The 17,212-nt window shown below is 41.6% G+C and overlaps 1 protein-coding gene across 3 annotated transcripts in view; it reads left to right on the forward strand.

Annotated features, from left to right (window-relative positions):
• The first annotated feature begins 2,569 nt into the window (after positions 1-2,569).
• LOC140205756 (endophilin-B1-like) overlaps positions 2,570-17,212 on the forward strand; it is a 79,503-nt gene continuing 64,860 nt past the window's right edge. For all 3 annotated transcript variants that reach the window (XM_072273362.1, XM_072273363.1, XM_072273364.1), the window contains exon 1: positions 2,570-2,712. In XM_072273362.1, coding sequence (XP_072129463.1) covers positions 2,650-2,712 — 63 coding nt within the window. In that variant the 5' untranslated portion in view covers positions 2,570-2,649. The remainder of the gene's footprint in view (positions 2,713-17,212) is intronic.

Below are 17,212 nucleotides of genomic sequence, written 5' to 3' on the forward strand. Positions count from 1 at the left end.
ACTACCATGGCTGACAAGTGAAGTCAGAGCCAAAGTAAAAGCAAAAGAGAGGGCATGGTCATGCACTACGGTGGAAGAAATAAACGGGCAGACTATTATTTAGATGGGGAGAGAATTGAAAATGCAGAAATGCAAAGGGACTTAGGAGTCCTTGTGCAGGATATCCTAAAGGTTAACCTCCAGGTTGAGTCGGTGGTGAGGAAGGTGAAGGCCCTGCAGACCTTTGCGCCATGCTGCCTTCATCTTATGAGAGATGGCGTACCACATGATCAAGTTTATCTATGCCTGCTCATGCTGTTTCTGTGCCTGATGTGAAAACCTACACACTAGATAGAAGCTTCCTTCACTGTGCTATCAGAATTTGGAACAGCCTTCCAGATGCTGTGGTTGGAAACATCTGCAACAATGGAGTCCAAGCCTTCAAGAGTTGAGTGCACAAACACCTATCATCTCTAGGAGGGAAGTCACACGCTTCTTCATAAGTTATCATGAAAGGGACCAGAATGACAGTGCTTGGTTGTTGGTAGGTAGGGTTAATACTTGACTTTCAAAAGCACTTGTGAGCTGTGTTCCGGCTGGACTTAGTCCATAAACTGCTGGAGAACAGTGTGGAAAGAACAGGCGCTGTTTTCTCCCGGTAGGGATTAGTTTTTAGTTCCCAGTGCTCCTGCCACGTTTTCTCACCCTGCAAACTTATTCTTCAATCACTTTGAATTATGGAGGACAGCATGTGTATAAATGTCTCTCTCCAGCAGACTTCATCATGATCATCATGACTCCAGTATTTCTACTATTCTTTCATATTTCTTAATTGTACACATGATATTTCTCATGTTCTATCGCTGAGCAGCAGTGAACCATCTGATTGGTCTATCAGAGTTCTCTTTGACAACTAGTTGACTTGATCAGCATTTCTGATCTGGTTATTGTTCACGATTGTACTTAAGAAAAAAATGTTGGCATTCATTTCTAGAGGTATAGAATATAAGAGCAGGAATGTGATGTTGAGGCTCTCTAAGGCACTTGTGAGACCACACTTGGAGTATTGTGTGCAGTTTTGGGTTCCTTATTTTAGAAAGGATATACTGACATTGGAGAGGGCTCAGAGAAGATTCACGAGAACGATTCCAGGAATGATGGGGTTACCGTATGAGGAACGTCTGGCAGTTCTATTCTGAAAGGACGTCCTTCAATCCTGAAGTTGTGCCCTCTTGTCCTAGATTCCTCTACCATGGGAAATAACTTTGCCGTTTCTAATCTGTTCAGGCCCTTTAACATTCAGACTGTTTCCATGAGATCCCCCTCCCCATTCTCCTGAACTCCAGAGTATACAGCCCAAGATCATCCCTAATTTAAGTTACTGATTTGATTGAGGGAACCAAACATAACATCTTCAAGTTTGCTTTTGGCAGAGAACTAAGTAGGAATATGAGTACCAATGAGTGAGGAGAGACTTGAGAAAGATAGGGACTAAGCTGAGTGCCTAAGCAACAACATAGCAGATGGAGTCCAATGTGGTTCTTATGTACAATGAGGTTATGTATGTAGAAACTGAAACAGAAAGCTGTACACTTTTAAAATAGTCAAAGATTGAGAAACAGTTAGAAAAAAACCTAATCTTTATTACAAAAGAACTTGAGTAAAGACGTAAAGTATGACCTATTATAGAGGGCCATTGTTGATATTATACCCAGGGTATTATGTGAAGTGTTGATTTCCTTACCTACATTAAAATGAATAGGATGAGTGCTGCAAAGATTCACCATGCTTGTTCTTCAAATGGTGTCCCTTATGTCTTCATGTTGCAGCTCTACTGTGAGATCGCTTCAAGGTATTGTGACTTTGAAGAAGCTTTCCTCCAGATCAGTTGAAGTGTCTGCACCTGGAACATCAAATGTCTATTTCCCTCAATAGATCCTTCCAGAACTGCTAAGTTCCTCTAGCATTTTCAGTGTTTTTCCCGATTTCAACATCTGCAGTTTTTTGTGTGTCGGCAGATCAGTTGAGATTGAGTTAGCCCTATATTCTTTGTTTAAGAAAATGGTAAGTCCTTCTTACAACATACAAAATTATTAGGGAGTACGACAGGGAGGATGTTTTATCTGATTAGGAAGTCCGGATGTTAGTATCATGGTTCCAAAATAGTGGGTGGTCTATTTAAGACTTAAAAAGAAGAGAAATGTGTTCATTGAAAGCATAGTCAATATTTGGAGTTCTCTACCTTAGATGACTGTCGAAATTCAGTCAATGGGTTAATTGAAAACGGAGATCCATGGCTTTCTTGATTTTACAGGAATAATGTAAATCGGAATAAGAAAAATATAAGGAATTAAGAAAAGATGCAAGGTTAGTCGTGATCTGATCGATCGCTGAAGGACCGAGTAGCCTATTCATGCTCTTATCATTACTACGAATTTTTCCTTATTCTGATTGGCTGTGCCTGTGTCATATTCACGCATTTGTTGGATGTGTCAGTGTCGACCAGGTAATTGGTTGATTCTGCGACTCCGATAGCTGATTGGTTGTAGTGGTGTAAGATCAGTACTCTGATTGGCTTTAGCGCAGCGGAGGCGGGTTGTAGGGCGTCGTTGGGAGTGCGAGTGGAGTGGCGGCGGTGTGCCGCCCGGTTTCGATATCGGTTGTGTCACCATGGACTTTAATGTGAAGAAGTTGGCGGCGGATGCCGGCACTTTCCTCAGCCGGGCGGTTCAGGTAAAGTGGGCTAGTCGTCACCGGCCTGCTTCTCCCGATAGAGCCGGTGCCGAGGTGACACTAACGATGAGGCCGGAGGCTGCAGGGTAACTGACAACAGGCGGCCCGACGAGATACAGGCAGCTGGGCCCAGGGCGGTAGCTGAGAGTAGTAGACCCCTTTCCCTCTGATTGCCCAAAGGTCAGCCGCAATGACCACACTGCCGTCTGTGTGCAAGTTGGTTACCTCATTTCCTGCTTTACATAGATTTACTTCGTGATTTATAGTATTTAGCATGATTTGATCATAGTATGTAGCTGGTTGAATCAGCTACTTTGAGTAATTAGGAGCTGTTGCATTGGGGCACTGAGTTGTACTGCATTCCATAGTCTATGTTGTGCGAGAACAGTGGAGATCTATTGATTTGCAACACGGGCTATACTTCAAAAGTCTGCTTTGGAGTGTCCAAAAACGGGTATAAAAGATGTCCTTACCACGTATAATAAAGTTGAACCTTGCTCTGTACCAGACAACGCCCAATGTCTGGAGTTTTGTCAAATGGTTAGCCTGGGGGCTCGGTCTCTCTCGGTCTCTCTCGGTCTGTCTCTCTCTCTCTCTCTCTCTCTCTCTCTCTCTCTCTCTCTCTTCCTTTTTACTAGAGCTTTAAATTGTACGGGAATGCATTTGTACCGTGCTGTTTCCTATTGTTCAAGGTAATTGGGAAGTTCAGTGACGTGTTTACACTGGAATATTGTGTTTTACTCCCAAATGCTTATGGAAGCTGTCTTGATTTCCTTGTAACTTTTTCCAGTTGTGGCATTACATTCTTAATAAACGAGGTGTCACTTTTAAAATATCTAATAGACAATTCCTTTTCTCATCCTACATAATGCATACTTAAAATTAATACTTGTGAGTAACTCATTACAATGAGTTAGTAACTCGTAGTAATGAGGGGTGTTTACCTCTCAGAATGCTGACCATAGGACATGGTAGCAGAATCGGGCCATTGAATCTGCTGTCCTTGAACTCATCACCTCTGTGGAGGCATCGGCTGCTGACAGCAGCTCACCAGAGTCTTCTGTGCTGGGCTGTTCTTTCACGTTGCCTCAGGTGTAGCCCATATTCTTGGTCATCCTCTCTAGGGATGAGGTCTTTGGAACTTCTGGTGTTTCTGTACCTCTGGGTTTTTTTTTACAGTATGGTGCTAGCTCCATGCTGAACCCTCCTTTTGCAGCTGGGCTTGGGACCATCTATCGCAGAGTTATGACGTCTGCTCAGCCATTGCTATTTCCAGCCCTCCCTCCCCATCTGATTCATCTGCTCATCAACGTCTAATCACCTGTATGCACTTATCACTTGTCAGTTCTTGCCTCACCTCTTTCTGCTGCCTCTCTCCCCTTTGCACTGTCAGTGCTGATGCAGGGTCTTGATCGGAAACATCAAGTATACCTTTAACTTGAGAAATGTTGCCTGACCTGCTGATTTCCATAAGACATAGCTGACAGCGATGCAGGTGGATGCTTTCCTGGTGTCATGGATTCTTGATTACCTGACTGGCAGACCACAGTATGTATGCTTGCAACACTGTGTGTCCGACAGAGTGATCAGCAGCACTGGGCTCCACAGGGGACTGTCTTGTATCCCTTTCTCTTCACCATTTACACCTCGGACTTCAACTACTGCACAGAGTCTTGTCATCTTCAGAAGTTTTCTGATGACTCTGCCATAGTTGGATGCATCAGCAAGGGAGATGAGGCTGAGTACAGGGCTACGGTAGGAAACTTTGTCACATGGTGTGCAGCTTAATGTGAAAAAGACTAAGGAGCTGGTGGTAGACCTGAGGAGAGCTAAGATACAGGTGACCCCTGTTTCCATCCAGGGGGTCAGTGTGGACAAGGTAGAGGATTACAGATACCTGGGGATACGAATTGACAATAAACTGGACTGGTCAAAGAACACTGAGGCTGTCTACAAGAAGGGTCAGAGCAGTCTCTATTTCCTGAGGAGACTGAGGTCCTTTAACATCTGCCGGACGATGCTGAGGATGTTCTACGAGTCTGTGGTGGCCAGTGCTATCATGTTTGCTGTTGTGTGCTGGGGCAGCAGGCTGAGGGTAGCAGACACCAACAGAATCAACAAACTCATTCATAAGGCCAGTGATGTTGTGGGGATGGAACTGGACTGTCTCAAGGTGGTGTCTGAAAAGAGGATGCTGTCTAAGTTGCATGCCATCTTGGACAATGTCTCCCATCCACTACATAATGTACTGGGTGGGCACAGGAGTACATTCAGCCAGAGACTCATTCCACCGAGATGCAGCACAGAGCATCATAGGAAGTCATTCCTGCCAGTGGCCATCAAACTTTACAACAACTCCCTTGGAGGGTCAGACACCCTGAGCCAATAGGCTGGTCCTGGACTTATTTCCTGGCATAATTTACATATTACCATTTAACTATTTATGGTGTCATTATTATTTATTATTTATGGTGCGACTGTAACGGAAACCAATTTCCCCCGGGATCAATAAAGTATGACTATGACTAGGAGCAGAATTAGGCCATTCAACCCATTGAGTCTGTTGTGCAATTGCATTTATGGCATAACCTTTAGAGCAAGGGTTGCCAACGTTTTTTATGCTACAGATCCCTACCATTAACCGTGGAGCCTATGGACCCCAGGTTGGGAACCTCTGCTTTGGGGAATCCTGCATGAGGGCTTCCAAGTCTCTTTGCATCTCTGATTTCTGAATTTTCTCCCCATTTAGAAAATATTCTATGCCTTTCTTCCTTTTACCAAAGTGCATGACAATACACTTCCCGTCACTGTATTCCATCTGTCACTTCTTTGCCCATTCTCCTAATTTACCTTAGTCCTTTTGTAGACTCCCTGCTTCTTCAACACTACCTGTCCCTCCACCTATATAAAAGTGGGACTACTGTACTGATGAAACCTAGTAAGCCCTTTTGTAAAGAGGGATGTGGGGAAATCCTTTCTAGATTTTATTCACTTGTATTACAAAGAATGCTTCTTTGATTCTCTGTGAAACATTGAAGAAAGCTTTAGATTTTCCTTCGTGAAGATCGTGATTTCATCCATAACTTGGGGTGGTGAATGGATGTTGCGTTTATTGCTAATGCCCAATTGGAGTCCTAAACAAACAAAATTAATAAGATCTATTATGCTGGTTTTATGCTGTTATCTTGATTACTGCAGTAAAATATGATTTGTCAGTTCTTTATGGCAACTGCTTTTTTTTAAATGTGGGAATGGGTTAGGTCCTAAAGAACTCTCCAAGGTAGCCCATGTATTGGAACGTAAAAGCTGTCATGGAGGTAAATGTTAAGGGTGGGTCAGAGTGTTAATTTTTAGTGAGACATGTTTTCATTGTATGTGCGGGGCGCCCTATGTTATGCTTTGCGAATTTAGTCTTGATGTAAGAGGTCCCATGCTACTTTGAGGTGCAACTTCATTATCTAAGCAGAGCTTCCAACATTATCTGTGTTGCACCTGATTTTGAAGGTCTCTACGAAACACTTCAAGACTTCAACAATGGTGTAGCAAATATACACAGCAGCTTTGAAAACAACAACTCAACAATGTGCCAGTTGGGACCCCTGACTTTGTGTCTCCTGGCTGACCTGCCATTTGTTCCTCTTGCATAACACATTATTGTTCTGGACTCTGACAGTTTTTAAAAAATAAGCATTGTAGATTTTAAAGATGCCATTGTGTATGAATGACACACTGGGGGGGGGGGTGTCCAATTGCACCAAGATTAATACCTGACTACAGTATCTGAACGTGTACTGGCAATGTTCACTAATGTTAAAACGTAGGTAAATGTAACAGAAAAATATGTTGTATGCTTCTATTTCCAGTAATGGAAATATTTTTTTTTATCAATTAACCCGATAGATAGAAGATGGTCTTTGGGACTTCTATTCGGTACTATGTGAGTCCAAACCGATGCCCAGAATAGGGCTCATCTAATTAGTCAAGGCAAGGTACTAATTGTTGCATAGGGAACCTATTTCCATCAAGAATTGAATTGTGAGCCATTTACTGTGGGTAAGTTTATAACATGCTGATGGTAAGGCTGAACTGAGAAGAGCACTCCTGCACCTGGTACTACAGATAATTGGTTTGCTTATTAATTAAACGTCTGAGAAGTTTGGCAGACTGAAGTTGCTGCTCCATTCACTAGTGATTAAAGTTGTAGTAAGATCTTTCCTCAAGTTTAAGGCTTCTAACTAACGTATGCTGCTCCTGGTGCAGTTAAAATATGATAGCTGCAGAGTTGGCAAAGGAGCCTCACTTGCACTAGAACCCATCAGTAACGAGCCACATATCAATAGCTCCCCTTTGTCTTGACTAGAATTCCTGAAATTTAAGTCTAGGTGTGAGGTTCATTGTGGTCTGTTTTAAACAGCAGTTGGTTCCTGGAATTCACAGAGAGATCTTCTGCCTTGTTTTCGCTGACTGTGTGAAAGGAAAGTGTTAATGTAGCTCTTTATATTTCCTGAATTGCTTTATCTATGGTGCAATCAAATACGTTCACAAAAGATTTAATATTCTCTGATAATAGGACTAGTAAAACTTGTGGTTTTTTTAAACCTTCCACGGGTTCATGCTACGATAGAGATTAAATGAATAAAATCAGTAGACATTTCTGAAAATATTCTATTTAACACCTGCACATCCAGTAACATCATTTATAGACTTGCAGGCATTGCTCCCCCAGAGATCCGAAAACACACTACAACAAAACTTGAAAAAGGTAAACAGAACTCGGATCCACGGCACCCGCTACATCATCATGTGCCAGTTTCCAACTGTCTAATATCGAGGAAAAGCTTTGCTACAGTGGAGGAACTACTGCACGGAACATCCCCCCAAACATACAGGATTGACCTCTGGCAACAAACAGAAGCCAGAACCCCACCGAACAATACAGTGCAAGACCCCACAGAAATGTTGCCAGACGAGGTACTGCTTGACAGACGGAAGTGGTGCACTCTCAACAGAGCGAGAGCAGGAGTTTGTAGGACAGGAGACAATATGGTGAAGTGGGGTTTAAAGACCAGCGAATCCTGTGAGTGTGGCGAAAGGGTGCAGAATATTGAACACGTTCTGCGCAACTGCCCACTCTCACCTGATTTAGCTGACACTGACCTGCTCAAGATCAACCAAACAACACTAGAGTGGCTGGCTGTCTGGTGTGACAAGCTGTGATGATGAACATCTGATTGACCCAAGTGATCCACAACTTACCCTGAGCCTTTTGACAAATTTACTTTGTCAGTGAAAGGATGGCACAGAAGAAAGGAAGCATTTTTTTTAAAAAGAAATTTTAATTCCAAAAAAAGTAAATCCAGTAACTGGCCTGGTCTCAGTCCTAGTGCACGCTGGATTTTGCTGGGGCCTACAGTTGGAAGTTATTCACTTGTCTTTACATATGGTGTAGATTAGATCATGAGCATTTTTTCACAAGATCTGCACTGTTATATTCAATTTATGTTCTGAGCATTATTTTAATTTGGTGTTGTGTAGTACTAGAAATAGTTATCATATGAAGAAGCAATAGCATTGTGGTTAATTTACTGGGCCAGCTATCTAATGTGGTTAAGTAACTAGGCTAATAATAATCCAGATATCAGTGTTGATTTACTTTAATCCTTACAATTGCTAGTTTTGTATTTAATTAATGTTAACAGCTTTGTCATTGAAAACTCCTTTGATTCTCTGGTGTTTTAGGAATATAATTTACTGGCTTTACCCCAGTTAGATGGTATCTGCTTTGGAAGCCAAAACAATGTATTTTAATTCTCTGCTACCCTCTGAAATCAGCTAACAATTTACTCAGTGATATTAAGGCATTAACTAAAACAGTAGTGTAGCGGTTAGCGTAACACTATTAGAATGTCAGCGTTCCGTATTCAATTTCGCCACTGTCTGTAAAGAGTTTGTATGTTCTCTCCGTGACTGCATGGATTTCGTCCAGGTGCTCCAGTTTTCTCATACCAGTCCAAAGACTTTCAAGTTAATGGGTTGGTCACATGGGTGTAATTGGGCAACACAGCCCTGTTGGGCCAGAAAGGCTTGTTACTGTGATATATCTCTAAATAATAAAAAACTTTGCATGGAGAAGAACATGGGGATAGTGCGATCAGGAGGGGGTATGCTGATTTTCCAGGGCATCTTGATCAAAGTTCAAAGTAAATTTATTAATATGTATATGTTACCACCTACTATCTCGACTCATTTTCTTGCAGGCACTTACAGGAAAAATGAAATGAAATAGTATCTTACAAAACACCCTACATAGACAAAGACTATTGAGACTTGCTTGTTCAGGGTCAACCATAGCTGTATACATTGATATGCAAATCAGGACATTGCCAATTGGAGAGCAAGCTATTACTCGTGCAGCAGGCTCCCCCTCTTCACGCTAAAGACAGATACAATTTGGTGTCAACAGTGTCGCAGGAGAGTTACCAAGCAGCATTGAACTCAATGTAAGACAGCCTTTGGGACTTCAGCTCCAGATTTTTTCCTTGGGATTTACTCCCAAAGTTTTTCCTATGAGTGGGTGTAATCACAAGGCAGCAGAGATTTGAGATCAGTTTTCTTCCTCCCAGATGATCTGCCAGCCATGGCTGACAAGCCCCATCCACCCAAAGTAACTGGTTTTAAGGTGCTAGTAACCTGCCTGTGCCCCTTCTGCTGTCATTAAGGTGGTTCTGCCAGGCGCCTGAACCACACTTGAAGGCCAGGAGCTGGACAAAGACTGACGGACCCTGATATCAAGGTGTTCAGTTATTTGAAAAACACTGAGTGGATAAATCCACAGTTTACAGTAGAACCTTTCCCAAGTTATTGAGAGAAGCAGAAAACTTTGTTTGCATGCCATCCATACCAATTATTTCACTACAGTAATGCATTGAGGTAGTACAAAGAAAAACAAAATAATACAGAATAAATTGTTAGTTATAGAAAGATTGCAGTGCAGGCAGAAAGTAAATTGGAAGGCCATAGCAAGATAGATTGAGGTTGGGCTAGGCTTGCATTCAACAATAGAATAGAAGCTGTCTTTTTTGAGCCTCGTGGTACTTGCTTTGGGGGTTCTGTATCTTCTGCCCAATGAAAGGTGGAGAAGAGAATGTCTGGAATTGGTGGGGTCATTGATTATGTTGCCAGGGCCTTGACAGATACTTGTATCCTCTTTAGCTACAGGTGAGATCCAAGAAGACTGGAGAAGAGCCAGTGTTGTTACTTTAAGAAGGACAGAAGAGACAAACCTGAAGATTATAGCCTGTGAGCCTTGCATTATAGGGAAACTATTGGAGAAAATTCATATAGATGGGGTCTAATCATATCTGAGGAAAAACATGGATTTATTAGACATAATCAGCACATAGTTGTGTAGGGGAGGTCATGTCTTACAAACAAGATAAAGCTTTGCTGAGGAAGTAGTAAAAATGATCACATTTAAGACGGTGGATGTTGTCTACATTGACTTCAATAAAGCACTTAACAAGATCCCTCATGACTGGTTGATCCAGAAGATTGAGGCACATAGAATCCAAGGAGACTACTTGGTAAATGAGATTTGAAATTGACTTGTCCATGCAAGTATTGATGAAGAGGTGTTATTCTGCTTGGAGGCCTGCGACAGCGATGTTCATCTGCTGGGACCTCTGATTATATAAATGAGTGGAGTGAAAATGTAGGTGGGTTGATGAGTAAATTTGGAAAGACGCACAGATTGGTGGAGTTGTGTGTAGTGAGGAAAGTTGTCAAAGGATATAGCAAGATGTATCTGTTGCAAATACAAGTGGAGAAATGGCAAATGGTGTTTCACTTTGGGAGGTCAAACGTAAGGAGAAAGTGCACAGTAAATGACAGGATCCTGAGGGGCTTTGGTGTGCAGAGAGTCCATAGCTCCCTGAAAATGGCAGCATGAGTAGATATGGTGGTAAAGAAGATGTTAGCATACTTAATTGGTTAGGAAATGGAGTATAAAATTTGGAAAACTTTGTTTAGACTACATTTTAAGTATTGTGCCCAGTTCTGCTTGCTGTATTACAAAAAGGATGTAAGGCTTTGGATATAGTCCAGAGTGTATTAGCTGAAAGGAAAAGTTGAAAAACTTGGATTGTTTTCTCTTGCAGAAGCTGAGGTGGTGATCCAACAGAAGTATTTAAAATTGAGAGGTATAAATAGGGTAGTTTGTCTATTTCCCAAGGGTCAAATTTTAGAGGACATAGATTTAAGAAGAGGACAAACTTTCAAAATATGCTTGCAAGGCAAGTTTTTTTAGACATTGGTGCATGGAACTTGTTCTGAGGGGAAGTGGTGGAAGCCGATAGAATAGTATTGTTTAAGAGATACATGATGGGCATGAATGGACCATTTACAGGCAGGTGGGATTAGTTTAATCACAAACGAGAGAAAATCTGCAAATTTTAGAAATCCAAGCAACACAAAAAATGCTGGAGGAGCCAGGCAGCATCAGTGGAAAAGAGTAAACAGTTAACATAACAGGTTGAGACCCTTCATCAGTTTAAGTTGGCATAGATATTATGAGCCAAGTAGCTTGTTATTGTACTATTCCGTGGACCAACTTTTGTGAGAACTATTGGAGATGAGCAGTAAATTTATTATGGATATCTGTCTCCAATTAATGTACAGTACTGTGCAGAAGTGTTAAGCACCTTTATATCACTAAGGTGCCTAAAGAGTTTTGCACAGTATTGTAAATGGCAATGAGGTTTGCTCCCTGGTGAGCTTGATATTCTAGGGTTGTGTGAATATAGCAGGTATTAATTCAAACAAGAACCAGTCTTCAGTTAATGTAAACTGCAAGCAGTAAATCAAAGTTACAGTACTGTGCAAAAGTCTTAGACACCCCAGCTGCTATATGTGCCTGAGACTTGCACAGCACTGAAGTTAGAAGAAAATTTCTGTTTGGCTGGAATTTTGCAGTGCATGAACAATAATTCAAACTGTCATCACAGCAGTAATGCATAATTTGAATACTGAAGCTAATCTGTCTTCACATTGTACACAATTCAGTTAAGACAAGAAAAACCGAAAGGTAACTTTTAGCTTTTAAGCTGCAAGATGAAAAGTTTGAAATCCTGTGCTACAGTAATCATTTTTGTAAAAGGACTAGACAATCTTGAGAATTCGGCTTTCAAGGCAGTGAATAAGAGGAACCAAAAGCAAGATTTGAAAAATTTAATCTTCATTTATTTGAAGCCTTTCATAACAGTAAACAAGTTCAGGCTAGTTGGTAGATACAAGAATGGCATGCATCAGTTCTCATTTTGGATAAATTGGTGAAGGCGGAAAGCTTAATGTGGAGAAAAATGATTTGAAGTGATGTTTTGTTGAGAAGGCAAGGGGGCTAATGCTTCTATTTGTCAAAGTACTTGCACATGTCTCAAATTCTGTAATGTTTTTAACTCTGCTTTGTGTTCAGCATGAAATGTACAAAATATTTGCAAGTCAGAGATATCTCCTTTGTTTTGAAATTGGCCATAATCGATGGCTATCATGGAGATTTCAAGGAATTTTCAGAAATATAGCATCTTCCTCGGCATTAGCAGCCCTGTTGCCTTTCCCTATCATCAGAGAAATTCTTTTTTTTTCATCCAGTGATAACATAGTCACCTTTTGCAGAATATGAACAAATCAAAAGAACAAATGGTTTGGTTTCAAAAATGGATGATGCAGGAGGGGAAGGGGTGGCAATTTGAACTTCTGCTAATTAAATATTCAGAGCTAGCTGCCTAGTGTTACAGCTCATAACCAAGCAAGTGAATGATGCATAGCCAGTAATTGAAGGATGCTTGGAAACCTGACCTATAATGCCCAAACCATCTTAGATAGAGAAAGAGGCCAATGTGACCTCCTCTATTACCATCAGGCTACTTTCAGATCTGAGGAACCACACTTCATATTCTGTCTGGGTAGCCTTCAATCTGATAGCATGAATATCAATTTCTCTGATTTCCAGTAATTTTTCCCTGTTTCCTCTCCTCTTTTTCCATTTCTCATACTTGCCCCTTCTGTTTACCTGCCTACCACCTCCCTCTGTGATGCTCTTTTTTTCTCCCGTGATTCACTCTCCTCTATTTGATTCTTCCTCCTTCAATCATTTTCACCTATCATCTCCCAGCTTCTCACTTCATCTCCACCCTTCTAACTTCACCCTCACTTGATTTCACTCAGGGGTCCCCAACCTTTTGCGTACCATGGACCAGTTTAATATTGACAATATTCTTGCAGACCTCGCATGCGTTCAAGTTCAACAGTGGGCGTGACAGGGAATGAGGAAAGCTGCAGCTGACTCATATCAGTTCATATCGTTTCCTCGCGGCCTGGTAGCACATGCTTGCGGCCCGGTGGTTGGGGACCACTTTTGATTGTATTCCTTCCCCTCACCCACCTTATTCTAACTTCTTCCTCCTCCCTTTCCTGTCCTAATAAAGGCTCTCAGCTCAATACATTGGCTCTTTATTCCTCTTCCTAGATGCTGCTTGACCTGGTTCCTCCAGCATTTTGTGTGTGTGTTCTGGATTTCCATAATCTGCAAAATTTCTTGTGTTTAGAGCCAAAGTGATTCCCTTGTATTCCCAAATCCAAGTGAACCACATAGTAGCATTACCTTCCCTTACCTTGGTCGTGAAGCAGAATTTTTCTTGCATGCCCCATCTGAGTTTTTGCACATGAGACGACTCTCTTAGCTCCTTTACAAGTGAAATGACTACTTCCTAGTTTTCCTTTCTGGCTTCCATACAAATGTTCTTTGCTTTTGTTTAAATTTAGTCATTATTTAATTAAAAATCTAACTCTGCTATTGTCCATTCATCCCTTCAAAACCGTTGACTGGTGGCTCATCTGCGCCCACTCGCTTCCACAATATCAATGCTAATTTTTGTTTGGCTTCATTTGCATTTTTGCCTGGCCAAACTTGGAAATGGTTCCAATACAGCACAAATGAGATCCTTCATAGTTGTGGTTGTGTATGATTCCACTTTGTCTTCCTCGGTTCCTGCAGCTGTTGGTAGTCAACCACAAGGTACTTGCACATGCCTTATCTGTGATGTAAAACCCTATTACTTGTGTCAATTGGAGCAGTATATCTGTATCAGGAGCTTTTCTAATTTCCGCACCACAATCACATTCAAAGTCTTATCTATATTAACTGCCTATGCTGCTTCCTTATCTACCTACCAGCAGAAGTAGTAATTGTTTTCTGTGGCACAGGTTGTGTCTACTTTCACGTCTTCACCATCTGTCAGATTTTTCACTGCTTTTCTAATGTCAGTCCATCCTGTCTTAAGTGAGCCACATTCTCCTTCCGCTAAATACTTTTAAGGATGTGGAAGCTTTAGAGAGGTTGCGGAGGAGAATTATCAAGATATCACAAACAAGAAATTCTGCAGATGCTGGAAATACAAAGCAACACGTACAAAATACTGGAGGAACTCAGCAGGTCAGGCAGCATCTATGGAAATGAATAAACAGTCAACGTTTTGGTCTGTGAATCTTCTTTAGGACTGGAAAGGAAGGGTTAAGATGACAGACTAATAAGGTGGGGGGAGGGGAAGAAGAATAGCTGGAAGGTGATAGATGAAGCCAGGTGGGTTGGAAAGGGCTAATGAGGAAGGAATCTGATGGGAGAGGAGAGTGGACCATAGGAGAAAAGGAAGGAAAAGGAGCACCAGGGAGAGGTGGTGGTCAGTTGAGAAGAAGTAAGAGGCCAGTGTGGGGAAAAAAGGAGGGAAACATATTTTTTACCAGAAGGAGATATTGATATTCTTGCTATCAGTTTGGGAGGCTTCCTAAACGAAATACAAGGTGTTGCTCCTCATCCCTGAGGATGGCATGAGACGCCATGGACCAATATGTTGGAATGGGAATTGAAATTAATGTTTGGCCACCAGGAAGTTCCGCTTTTGGCGGATGGAGCAGAGGTTCTCATTTGCCTGGACTAGATAACATATGAGGACAGGTTGAGTGAGCTAAGACTTCCCTCTTTGGAGCAAAGGAGGATGAGAGCTGATTTGATAGAGGTGTACATGATAAGGGGCATAGATAGAGTGGATAGAAAGGGACTTTTAAGGTGATTGGAGGAAATTATGGAGAGATGCCAGAAATAAGTTGTTTTTTATTATATTGAGTGATGGGTGTGTGGAGCACACTGCCAGAAGTGGTAGTAGAGATGGATGCATTCGGAGCATTTAAAAAACTGTGACTCATGATTAATAGAAAAATGAAGGGCTGTTTAGGAGGGGAAGAGTTTGATCTTGGAATAGGTTAAAAAGACAGCACAGCATCATGGGCTGAAGGGCCTGTAGTGTGCTGTACTGTTCTATATTATGTATGATCTAAGTCTCAATTGCATATCATCTGTACTATTTCCACCCAGTCTCATTTTTTCCCTGTCAAACACCTAATGTTGAGCCAAGTAATTCGCAATCTAGACATCCTGTTTGAGCTGTATTTTTTGAGCCAATGTTTTAACTCCTGTATACTCATTCTCCTGTACTTGTCCAATCCCTTCCTTTGACTCAGTATTGTAGTTATGTCTGAGCCCCATGTGTAAAAAAGTAGGGTGAGGCCTAACTTGTTTTTTTAGTTAAAACTCCCATAAGACTTAATATCGCAAACACGAGGAAATCTGCAGATGCTGGAATTTCAGGCAACGCCCATAAAAGTTGCTGGTGAACTGCAAAAATTGCAAATGTGATAACATCTTACAAGCACTCCAATTCTACTATCTGTAAGTCAACATCCGCACAAGAGAGCGCGACAGCTGCATCATTGCATGTGTCATGGAATCTTGCCGGAGCTAAGAAGCCATTCGCTGATGCTGAGTTGATTAAAACGTGTGCAATTGATATGGTTGGCAAAGTTTTAAGTCATGATGAGAAAACGGTTGTGAAGTTATAAAGACATTGTCAGCTAACACGGCAACAAGAAGAGTAGAAGTTTTAGCGGAGGAGTGTTTTTCCAATCTACTCACCAGTTTGGAGAAAGCAGAAGCCATATTACTAGCCATAGACTCATCCTGTGACTGAACCGATATGGAAGAGCTATCCATGTTCGCAAGATTTTTTGATGGGAAGACCTTCCGGGAAGAGCTACTTTGTTTGCTTCCTCTGCCTGGGCGCACAACTGGGGAAATAATTTTTAATGAATTGACACAGCTCTTTGAGAAGAATGGCTTGTACGTGAGCAAAATTGTGTCCGTTGTCACCAATGGGGCTCCGTCGATGGTGGGACAACACAAGGGCTTGGTAAGCAGGTTCGCCACTGTTAACCCAGCACTCTTGGCATTTCATTGCATTATTCATATATCAGTGTTGGGCGCTAAACTGTGTGGGGAAATGAAAGAGGCGATGGATACTGTGATGAGACTGGTAAATTTCATTCATGAGAGTTCTAGTCTGCAACATCATCTTTTCAGGGCATTGCTGGAGGAAGTGTCAGTGGAACACAAAGTTCGCTGGCTGAGCAAAGGCCATGTGTTGGAGAGGGTGTGTGACCTGCGCGATAAGCTTGTCATTTTTATCCAGCCTGCAGAGCCAAAAAGCCCAAGGATTTAAGAGGTTTTTAAGTGACAGTAATAATAATAATGGTAATAGCAGCAACAACATCTGCCCATAAAACAACTTACTGGTGCAATGAAAAAAAAACCCTGGACGTTTTGGCCTTTGGCATGCTTGACATAATTTGGCCCTTCTGAAAAACTAATTGGGGAATCCTGTTATACAGACAACTAACAGTTAACTGGATCCAACAGATGAAAACTCCCATTAAGCCCAGATTGTCATAAAACACAAGAGGAAAACTCTAGGTTGGAAATGCAGAGACCATTTTTTTGACAATCACAAAGGAACTGACACATGCAAAAAACCAACAGCTAACAACTGAGCAGTGACTGCTGACAAAATAAATGATAAAAATAAAACAAAATAGTAAAACTTTACAACTGCACCAGACTTAATTAAAAAGACACCGGCACTTCATGACAACCTGCAAGCAAGAAATGACAAGAAACAAGACTTTTCATTAAACATGACGATACTTGCACATCAAATTTTTGGAAGTATTTGGAAGCAATGGACCTTTTAATACACAGTGCTATAAGAAACATTGGTACGATCACAATATGTTCTGATGACTTAACTGCCTTTATGTTGTTGGATTGCTGGCCCAGCTAGCCTTCGATGAGCCACATTTTCCTTCAGCTAAATGCCTGCATATTGGCGCAGATTAATTTTGGGAAAAAAAATCCCGATGTGTTTCAAAGAAGGGCAAGGAAACTCAAAATATTAAGTTTTATGCAACACACATCAAAGTTGCTGGTGAACACAGCAGGCCAGGCAGCATCTCTAGGAAGCGGTACAGTCGACGTTTCGGGCCGAGACCCTTCGTCAGGACTAACTGAAAGAAGAGCTAGTAAGAGATTTGAAAGTGGGAGGGGGAGATCCAAAATGAT

The sequence above is a fragment of the Mobula birostris genome, chromosome 12 (assembly GCF_030028105.1).
Source record: "Mobula birostris isolate sMobBir1 chromosome 12, sMobBir1.hap1, whole genome shotgun sequence".
NCBI lineage: Eukaryota > Metazoa > Chordata > Chondrichthyes > Myliobatiformes > Myliobatidae > Mobula > Mobula birostris.